This window comes from Xiphophorus couchianus, chromosome 14 (genome assembly GCF_001444195.1).
Source record: "Xiphophorus couchianus chromosome 14, X_couchianus-1.0, whole genome shotgun sequence".
NCBI lineage: Eukaryota > Metazoa > Chordata > Actinopteri > Cyprinodontiformes > Poeciliidae > Xiphophorus > Xiphophorus couchianus.
The window spans coordinates 24,129,495-24,140,749 of NC_040241.1; the positions used below are offsets into that span (position 1 = coordinate 24,129,495).

Here is an 11,255-nt window from a genome sequence, read left to right on the forward strand (position 1 = left end):
GGGCGGCAGGCTCTAAGGAGCCCAACGAAAAGAATCAGGCCAAATAAATCATGTAAAAACTCATAACTTCATTATTATAAACAGATTAGAGTTTTTTTTGTCTGTTTTTAAACTGCATGTAGAGTTTATAAAGTTAATTTTTTTCAAAATAAATTTTAAATACATTACTGAGGTCATCACGTTTATTTACAGTTCAAAATTATTATGATGAACAAAAGTTAACAGGCGTAAGCGACTAAAGACCCGCAGAACCAATAACCATAAATAAAATCAACAAACGCGCCAGATTAAAATAGTTTCCATCCATTTCTTCTCACACAGGGAAGTAAAGGAATATTTGATTTGAAAATCTGTTTTTATTTTCATTTGATTGAATCTGGCAGGTCAGCAACTGTTTCCACTTTTCTCTGCAGCCAGAGGAAAAAATCTTTCATTACAGCAACCAAACCCTGATAACAGCTGAGCAGCGAAACTCAAAACGAGTTCAGTGAGTCATAGGAGATAAAAAAAAATACTTCAAGCAATTTTCAGTTAATTTGGAAAGAAACATGCTGACACAGCTATTTTTATTTTAATGACTTTGCTTTAATCCGTCTTAGTGATGATTTTGAAGAAATTTTAATATTTTAATATGTAAGTGAAAATAAATTAAAGATTTATAGAATAAAATCGAAGTTGGGTAAATTTGTTATAATAAATGTAACAAATGAGGAAAAAAAAACGCAAATCCACTTTTCTTCCATTTTCTTTATTTACACATTAAAACACAATATAACAAGTTATAAAACGGTAAAAAAGTTTGTGACTGTTAGGAAACAATCAGGTCCAGAAGGATATTTACAGATATTTACATCTTCACCAGGTTGCAGAGCTGAAACAAAAAACGAAACAGATTCCTGACATACTGGGTAGAAATGGAGCCAAACTTGATCAAGAACAAGATCAGACTGGAGGGAAAACCAGTCAGATTCACCTGTCAAAGATAAAAATTAGAAACAGAACAGAGTTAATGTGAGATTTTTATCTGTGGTCTGGATGGAGAAAACTTTCAAATCTGAACTAAAATGTTCAGTCGGCTGTTTTGGTTCCTTTCTGTCTTCTGATTGGCTGAAAATCATCAAACGAAGTTTCTATTTAGCAGGAGAGGAAATAAAAACAATAACAGAAAAAAACATAATATCAAAGTGAGAAGTGTCCAAACTAGCAGAAAACGTTTTTACTTCCAGATCGATCAGACGAGGCGACGGTTTCCGTCTCTAAAACCCAAACGGTCTAGTTAAAGGCCAGATGTTTTCCGTCTTCCAGAACAGAGTCTCTGGGTTTGTTCTGGCCTCTTAGCTGGCCATCCACAGGGTGAAGGGGATGAGGGCGGAGGGCAGGGCGGTGCCAGGGGATACGCCCAAACACGCCATGGACAGGAGGCCCAGCAGGCCGGTCAGAACCACGCTGCGCTGGTCCCGGATCAGAGACTTCAGCCACTCACAGAACTGCAGAAAAACACAGAGGACAGAAAAAAACGTTCACATTTTTCACATTAAACACATAACTTATACAAATCTGAAAAGTGTGGGCTGCATTTTCATTTGGATAATTATGGAACCATGTTGGTTTACTTTGCTCATCTAGACACACCTTCACCATTCTGCTCCACATAAAACGTCACATTTCCTGCAAAAATGGACAAATTCTCCCAAACTACATCCTGCATCCTACATTGTGCATCCTACATCCTACATCCTGCATCCTACATCCTGCATCCTGCATCCTACATCCTGCATCCTACATCCTGCATCCTGCATCCTACATCCTGCATCCTACATTGTGCATCCTACATCCTGCATCCTACATCCTGCATCCTGCATCCTACATCCTACATCCTGCATCCTACATCCTGCATCCTACATCCTGCATCCTACATCCTACATCCTGCATCCTGCATCCTACATTGTGCATCCTACATCCTACATCCTACATCCTGCATCCTACATCCTGCATCCTGCATCCTACATCCTGCATCCTACATCCTGCATCCTGCATCCTGCATCCTACATCCTACATCCTGCATCCTACATCCTACATCCTGCATCCTACATTGTGCATCCTACATCCTACATCCTGCATCCTACATCCTGCATCCTGCATCCTACATTGTGCATCCTACATCCTGCATCCTGCATCCTACATCCTACATCCTACATCCTGCATCCTACATCCTACATCCTGCATCCTGCATCCTACATCCTGCATCCTACATCCTGCATCCTGCATCCTACATCCTACATCCTGCATCCTACATTGTGCATCCTACATCCTGCATCCTACATCCTGCATCCTACATTGTGCATCCTACATCCTGCATCCTGCATCCTACATCCTGCATCCTACATCCTACATCCTACATCCTGCATCCTACATCCTACATCCTGCATCCTACATCCTGCATCCTACATCCTACATCCTGCATCCTACATCCTGCATCCTACATACTACATCCTACATCCTGCATCCTGCACCTGCATCCTAAATCCTGCATCCTACATCCTACATCTTACATCCTGCATCCTACATCCTATATCCTGCATCCTACATCCTGCATCCTACATCCTGCATCCTACATCCTACATCCTGCATCCTACATCTTACATCCTGCATCCTACATCCTGCATCCTACATCCTACATCCTGCATCCTACATCCTACATCTTACATCCTGCATCCTACATCCTACATCCAACATCCTGCATCCTATATCCTGCATCCTACATCCTGCATCCTACATCCTGCATCCTACATCTTACATCCTGCATCCTACATCCTGCATCCTACATCCTGCATCTTACATCTTACATCTTACATCCTGCATCCTGCATCCTACATCCTACATCCTACCTGCCACATAAAATCTCACTAAAATAGCAGAAAGTCTTTGATTGTAAAATCATTTACAGGAAAACCTTGATCTATAAAAAAAACCTTCAGAGGAAACACATAGTGCTGAACTGAAAACCGGCTTTTCTAATCCACATTTAACTACTGTTCATAAATGTTAGGAAACATGTTTTTTATTAATCCAGTGCCTAAACATTTGTTTCTTTTAAAGGAAAAACAAAGATTACTCCTTGAACAAAGAATTTTAGCACTTCTGATACTTTTGGACTTGATATAACTCGCTGCTTTTCCACTTGTATTTATATTTTTAGGTTTGCTTTTCATATTTTTTCACACTAAAATCACAAAACTTCCATGTATTTTATCCGCCAGTGAAATATGGCAGTGGCAGCATCATGCTAAGGGGATGCATTTCTTCAGCATGGAATAAGGAAGCTGGTAGGAACTAATCAGATTTGGTCAATCACATAAAAAAAAAATCACTCTGAGGTTGCAACATGTGAACCAGCTCAAGAGGGAATGAATATTTTTGCCAGACTTGCTGCTTTTCAAACTCTGCTTAGAGTTGAAACAATACAGAAACACCAGCAACACAAAACCCCACAGAGGTTTTAGAAACGCTACAAATTATTCCCATATTTGTAAGTAAATGACATTTGAAATGCTAATTACAGCCTTAATAAGAGACAGACTGCGGTTTCCCTCCTGCTGCTGCTGACAGACTTTTCCCTGCATCAAGTTTCACATCCTGTAATTTCCAAGCCAAACATCTGACCTGTGTGCCGCCTCGGAGAGAAGCCTGTAAAGGTTTAAGGAATGGGGGGCCGAGGGCCAACAGGAGCTCTTAAAGGAGCCTCAGAGGGCCCCAGCGTTAAGTAAACATCAGGTTGGATTACCCTCTGCTACCAGGGGTCAGCATGCTGCCACTCTGTTCACAAAGCTCCGGTCAGGTTGAGTTTTAGCTCAGGTTTGTTTTCAAAATGTAAAGAATGCACCATCGTTCTGACATGTAAAGGTTGACTGTGTGAAACTGAAAAACAGCAAAAAGGTAAATATTTATCACCTTTATTCACCTGGATGTTAGTCATAAAAATGTTAATAAACTTTTATAAAACTAAACTTTGAGTCTGGAGGTTTCAGTTGGCTTAAAATAATCACTGATCAAGAAAAGATGCTAGTAGCTTTAAGCAGCTGGGGGTCCTCCGTAATGATTCAACCATCCAGATGGTTTAATCTGGTTAAACTATGTAAACACCAAACAGTCACTGAATGACCTGGGATGACGAAAACATCTTTTATAAACACTTTTCCAAACAAAAAGATTTTTATATATTTTTATTTTATTAAATTTTTGATTTATGGGTTAGGGGGCTGAAAACTTTTCAGTACCTTCAAAACCGTGGTAGTCAGTCAAACTCCTATTTAACGTCAGTATTAGTATTAGGCTGAGTAACAAAGGCTCAAACAGGATGTGAAAAATGAACCTTCATCTGATGTACAGCAGCAGAGATGAGCGAATTTTTCCCAAATCCAGCTGAAGAAGAGTCAAGCTGTCATCTGAGTGAAACACGTCCTGGACCGACCGCAGAGAGGCGTGGTCCTGGTTTAAAGGGCCGGTACGGCTGTCGTCCATCATCATCAGCATCCTCAGCGCAGACTGAGTGACTCTCTGCTGCTGGCAGGCGGCTCAGGTCTGAATGCGGCTCTTGTTCTCAGGACTTTTCCGAGGAGCGACCCAGATTTTCCTGCTCCGTAAACCCGGGTCCAACAGAGGAGGACGGACGTCCTGATTGGCTGCTAAACCTCCATGAGCCATTATTTCCATCCTTAACAGTTCAGTCCTCCTGGTTCACAGCGAGGTTTATCCTTCACATGAAGCCAAGGCAGCATTTCTGAGTCGTTTCACTGATCCGCTTACATTAACGTTAAAATAGTTTCATTTATCAGGCAGAGATTTTTCTGGAAAGATTGTATGAGACGGTCAGATGGAGGAATTAATCATATCAGCATCTATGTAAAAAAATGAGCTGGTTTATTTGCTGCAATATGTTCACTGTGTATTTTTAGTTTAGTTTCTAGAGCAAATATCTTAGAATGCTTGAAATAAGACAAAATGAATACAGAAGTAGCTATTCTGAAATAAAAGCTTGTTTCAAATCAATAATTCCTTAATGTTGATGGAAAAGTTGTAGTTTCACCGGTAAAATATTTAACTTATAACACGGGAAAATGTCTTGTTACAAGTGAAATAATCAGCCAGTGAAATTAGAAGATTTTCATCAATATTAAGGATCAATTGACTTCAAACAGGCTCATATATGTTTTGCTGAAAAGTCACTTTAAGTTATTTCAAGTGAACTGAGATATTTCTGATAGAAGCTAAACCAAAATTACTTGGTAAGATTTTATGCTTTTTGCAGTGTTTTTTATGATATTGCATCATTTTGGAGATAAATATGAGAAACACACATTCAAAAAGGCCATCATGAAGGATAAACCATGCATTTTAATATAAGTAAATAAATAAATGTTGCACTTCATCATAGTTTGTCCTTGCTTACAATCTAATGCATTAAATAGCATTAAATATGCTGTATGAATATCTGTCTCAACTGAGTTTTGGTCCCAGTGAGCAGATTCCATCTTTGAGTTTATCCAGAGCTAACAGGGTCCACAGATTTTCTGCTGTTGCATTTCAGCCCAAATCAGCAGCTTTGTGTGCAAAATAACAACAAATCAGGAAACAAAAGAGTTCAATCCAGCAGAGATTCAGAGTCAAATCTGCTGCAGCCGCCTGAATCATTCACAGATCACAACAAAGTGTTGGGAACCGCTGATGAACAGCAGGTTAGACGTCTGGATGATGGAAAGTTTTTAAAAAAGAGAGTCCTCCTCTGTTAAGGTCTGCTCTGCTGCATGCACAGTGAGTCAGGATAAAGTTGTTTCACTAAAACCTTCAGCGTTTTATGAGGCTGCAAAGTCAAACATGCGTGAACACATGTGGTCTCCTGCTGCAGGACGTTCTGTCCAATAAAACACAGGATCCCTGTGAGCAGGAAACTTCTGCAGACTTTCAGCGACAAGTCAGTACGGCAAGCCATTAACGATAAATATCAGCACAAACAAATGATGTAGAATTCATGATTTAACTTTTAAAGAGGCTATAAAAGATTACGAGGAAATGTTTTAGGAGCGACGGTGGTTTAGTGGGTGGAGGTCTGGACTCAGCCAAGCTGGGTTTGGTTCCAGGCATCAGACCGTTTGATGCCTGATCTCCTCTGTCAACATGGTGCAAAACAGAAACATGAAGCGCCACAAAGATGCTTGTAAAAGATTTTATCTGCTCGTTACATCGCTTTTTCTGTCTGCAGAGAATCAATCATGTTCAGGTCACACAAAGACAGAGTCATGTTCAATAATCAAAACATGGAACCCAAAAAATCCATCAGAATTAGTGTGTGTGTGTGTGTGTGTGTGTGTGTGTGTGGGCTGAAATAATTAACTGGATTAAACAATTATTGAAATAATTGTTAACTAATTTAGTAATCAATTAATCATTAACTGGAGTATACAGACTCAAAAAAGATCAATTGATAAAAAAATAATATACAAAACAGTACAAAAATATCTATATGTTGCATTTAAGACTATATACTTTAGCCTAGTGGTAAAGTTTTAGCATTTTAGGCAATGAATGTTTTTGTTTTAAGTGACTATTCAATTATTTCTATATTAGACAAATAGTGATTTTTGGCAGTAATGGCTTTCCATGCTACGTAATAAAATTAGGTCGAATTAATGCATTTAAAACTTTTGCAGTTTTTTGATAGTTTGGTAAATGAACTGGTGAATGGCTCGGTGGGGTCAAAGGGCAGCTCACCTGGTCGGTCTGCAGGCTCTGCGCGGCCCCGTAGCGGCAGTAAGTGACGAAATGCTCGCAGTTGTTCCACAGCAGGCTGTAGGAAACCCCGCCGACCAGCAGCTCGGCCCGCCGGGCCACCTCCTCCCCGGGCAGCGGGCTGAGCGGCACCGCCCGGTCCATGGCGTTCAGCAGGATCCCGGCTCCGTACGCGAAGTCCTCCACCGAGTCCACCCGGATGCTGGCGCGCTTGGACAGCACGCCGAGCAGCAGCCGGCTGTTGGTCACCATCTGCTGGATCTGCCGGCTGTCGGAGCTCAGCACCGGCAGGATGTCCGGGATCAGGTGCGCCACCCGGTTGTCGCCCAGGTAGATCCCGAAGTGCGTGAAGAGGGTTCGGGGGACCTCCAACAGGTCCCCGCGCTGGAACCTGTGCGGGGCCGCCGCTGCTGCTGCGGGGGGCTGCGGGAGCGGCTCCTCCCGGTCACAGCTGCGGGCCAGCTGCGGGGGCAGCAGGCTGGACAGCTTGATGTGGGCGAGGAGGAAGAGGCGCTCCAGGAGGAAGGTGAGGCTGTCCAGCATGGCGGCGGCAGGATGCGAGTCCGTCCGGCTCCGAGTCTGAGCGGCTCCCCGCGGGAAGCCCGCTTTTACTGCGGGGGCGTGCGGGAGCGGAGCGCGCCCCGTGTGTGTCACAGGGAGAGGGAGGAGAGGAGATACCGGAGACCAGTTAACCCAGTTAACCCAATGAAACCAGTTAACCCAAAATAATCCAGTTAACCCAATGAAACCAGTTAAATCAGTTAACCGACAACCTCCTGTTCATCCATCCATCCATCCATCCATCCATCCATCCCAGGAGAAACCGGTGAGATTCTGTTAAACATGAACTTCAGACCCTCTGAGGCTCCGCCCACACGGAGGTGAACAAGGTAAATTCTTGTAAACTATAAAGAAAGAGTTAAAAACAGGACACAGCGCCACAGAATCGCTGTAGTAGGTCTGCCAGGCCAGTTGGTGGCGCTGTAACTCTCCCACGGAGACGGAGCGGCGATGTCGTTTTAAAAACACGGCTCGCATGTCGACACTGAAACATGAATCTGGCGTTTAGAAATTTTTCTACTTTTCAAACATTTTTAAAAATAATTTCTTTTTAAAATGGTGGCTGTGGATTTCCAGTCTGAACTACCAAACACCTGTCTGTGTGGGCGGGGCCTGAATGCAGCAGGTTTTAATCTGGCTCCTCCAAAACCTCCACGTCTTTAAAATCCACTTCGAAGCATTTCTGGAATCAAAAATCACAAAAACTGAAAGATGAAAACAGGAGAAATAATTGATTTGATCTGCAGTAAAAGCAGAACAGGAATGCTACATTAATAAAGAGTTGATCATGTTTCAGTTGGTTCTGGTTCTGTTTGGCTCCTCTGGGCTCCTGTAGGACCACAGGTTCATGAACCTGGCGCTGACGTTCTGCTGTGGTTGTAACAGAACCGCCTCCGCTCAGCCTGACGCCAACCAAACGCTTCTGAGCCGCAAGTCAGAGCAGCAAATGTTGTTGACGCCGAGTCGTCAGCAGCTCTGTGGGAACCGGGTCGGCCAGGAGCCGCTGCAGGTCCACGTCCTGTTCACACCTGGACCATCCTGGACCGTTTACACCTCACAATGACCTCTGACCTTTTGGCTGCACAGTGTCCTGGATTACAACAACTGGAACAAACTGGTTTAATGAACTGGACCTGTTGGTCGACTGATCCTGTGAACCGGGCCTGATTAAATGAACTGAACCGAGTTGGAAGAATCATTAAAAGTTGGAATGATTCAATGATGACATCACAGATCTCAGGTTTACAGAAAGTCCCGGTTCTGGTGACCACAAAAAAAAATTCTGTAAGTAAACTCACCTCACGTTTTTATCGTCAAACACAAACCAGCCAATCGCTTTGCAGAAACTGGAGGACTTCAGGCTGAAGCTCCAATGGAGCCTCAGAATAAGGAGAAAAAGGTTTAAGTTGCTCAAACTGCTGATTTTAGCTTTTTTTCTTTCACACAACTAACATAAGATTTAAAAAGAATGAACTGAAAAAGAAAAAAAAACTGTCAATATTTGGTTCTGGTTCCAGATGACAGAACCAGAGCAGATGAGCTACAGCAGCAGATGCCTCTCCTCTCAGCTGAGACTGAAGATTAGGGTGCATTCCCAGTTCGCTCCAAAAGCAGGAAGTGGACTACAGTGCAGGGGATTCTGGGTAAATACAACCAAAACAAACGCTAGAGAGCCTAGCGCTAAGGGAGAGATGGCTTGTTGTTTTTTACAAACGACAAATGACAAATATGCAAAAACCTGAAGCCACTCCATTTTTGTTTCCATTTGGTGAAGAAGGAAGTTAGATTTATATTCATATTTTATACTGTATTTTATTTTATTCTGGAGTAACCTCACAACATTGGAAGCTCAAAACATTGTCCTGAGCCGTATGCAACGAAATGTCGTTCTGTATACACCCTGTGCATGCAAAATGACAATAAAGTCAGTCTAAGTCTAAGTCTAAGTTGCACTCAGTGTCTTCAGTGGTTTTTGGTGCAGCGCCCCCACAGGCCAGGAGGGGAACAGGTTGCTCAAAGGGTTTGAGTCAGAGCAGAGAGAAAGAACCACAGCAGCTGGAGATGGAGCAAATGTTATGATTTTGGTCCATAATCAAACCGACTCTAACGGACTAAATCACACAGACTCACCAAAATCAGAAAACAGAGAAATCCTGCTGGTCCAACGAGTTTCAGCAGGAACACACAGACGGTTGGTCAGGACATAAAATCTGTTATAAACAACAAAAACAAAAAAGAAACTATCGCAACCTGCTGTGATGCTTACACTTCTGAAGGAGTCCCTCAAATGTTAGCTTTATTTTCATATCAAGATTATTGAAATAGTTTGTAATTGCTGAGAAAAACAAAATGTAATTTGGATACGTTATTTCAAATTTATTACAAATACTTCAGAAAATCTTGTGAGGTTTAAATTATCTAAAATAATCTAAAGCAAGTAACTGTAGAACCTCATACAGCCGATCCAGCACAGACAGTGAAAACCTGTCTTCATGTCTGAATCTGGACTCAGTTTTCAGCTGATCCTTGTTTTTTTTTCTGATTCATCTCCAGGAAGGAGAACAAACCAAGTTTTGTGTTTCATGTTCATGGTGGTTAAACCGTCTGATTAGCTAAAAGCTACTTGTGATTCACTTCTCATTTTTGTTACCAAAGCTTTTCTTCCGTCTTCCTCCGAATGGGAGAAGAGGATTTGGAAGGATTAGGGGAAGATTATGGAAACGGACCGGGACTCACGCAGTGAGACCCCGCCCCTCCAGCTGGAGCTGAATGAGTGAGGAGAGGTGAGATCTGAAATGCTGAATGGTTGTGTTGATGTGACCCCGACTGAGCGGCTGTGAAGAGGTGAAAGGAGCCGAGTGACGCCTCAGAGAGGAGATGGCAGCTGATCCTCTCACTTCAGGACGGATCGGGTTTCAGGATTTAACCCGACATGCTGCACTGCAAAAACACTCTGGTCCAGTTTAGGGTCCGAATATTTCAGCAAACTTCATATAAGGCAAAACGAACTTACAAGCAACGTTTTAGCAAAACATAGGGATTGTTTAAAATCAATAATTCCTTAATATTGATGAAACAGTAAGACTTTAGTTACTCTGACAGATTATTTAACTTATAACAAGATATTTTCCCCATAAATGAACTAAAATACCAACAGAAAAAAGTTACTTTCAGGTTAGTTTGTCTCAGTTATACTGAGATATTTGCACTAGAAACTTTGGTGTTATTTGCAGCCTGTTTGCACTTCTAAAAGCTGCTTTTTCTTTAAATATTTAAGGAAAAATGATGTTAATAGCTGAACAATTTGGAGTTATGTGGTTCCACAGAAAAACACTCAACCAGAAACAGTTTGGGGTAAAATCTGTATTTATGGATGATTTAAAATGTCTTTACAGCTGAACCTGGATTTGCTATTTTATCAAATTCTTATGTAAAAATGTTGTAAAACATTAAAAATAAGGAATAAAATAAATCTGGCCGTGACGTTTCCATTGTGAATTCCTAAAAGTTCACAAAGACGTTCTAAAGGCTAATTAAGCTCTGATATGTAGAAAACAATAATGTGTAAATCATTAGAAACTACTCTGTTCAGCTTGAAGTTTTCTTCGGTCCTTTTCATGGAGACAAACTTTGGTGACAAAGTGACAAATAAAACCTGGAGGCAGTTTTAGGTTTGGACACAAAGGCAAAACGGGGCTGAAATGAGGACAAAGAGGGAAGATAAACGAGCGGCCAGACGTAATTTATCTCCTTTTCTCAGCCATGACGCCGTGACAGAAAAGTTTGATTAATCTGAGCGTCTGGCTCTTTTGTGTGCAAACCCAATCAGACATGCTGCTGTAAAACTAGCCGATAAAACAACGGGCGAGTCAGGAGGGCTCACAGTGGAGCAAACTGTTCCTTCAGCA

General features: G+C 41.9%; 1 protein-coding gene across 1 annotated transcript; it reads right to left on the reverse strand.

Moving 5' to 3' along the window:
- Window positions 1–729: 729 nt before the first annotated feature.
- On the reverse strand, window positions 730–7,434 carry LOC114158010 (lecithin retinol acyltransferase-like). The gene is made up of 2 exons (XM_028039310.1): window positions 6,769–7,434; window positions 730–1,487 (listed from the first exon to the last, which is right to left on the reverse strand). Exons 1-2 carry the CDS (start codon window positions 7,327–7,329, stop codon window positions 1,335–1,337), a joined length of 714 nt encoding a protein of 237 aa, XP_027895111.1. The 5' UTR covers window positions 7,330–7,434; the 3' UTR covers window positions 730–1,334.
- Window positions 7,435–11,255: the final 3,821 nt, after the last annotated feature.

Bases quoted from the DNA above. Each gene is read 5' to 3' on its own strand.
- LOC114158010 (XM_028039310.1), bottom strand. From the start codon at position 7,329: ATGCTGGACAGCCTCACCTTCCTCCTGGAGCGCCTCTTCCTCCTCGCC. The intron at 1,488-6,768 runs GTGAGCTGCCCT...GTTTTTCTGCAG, and splicing joins AGAGCCTGCAGACCGACCAG to TTCTGTGAGTGGCTGAAGTC.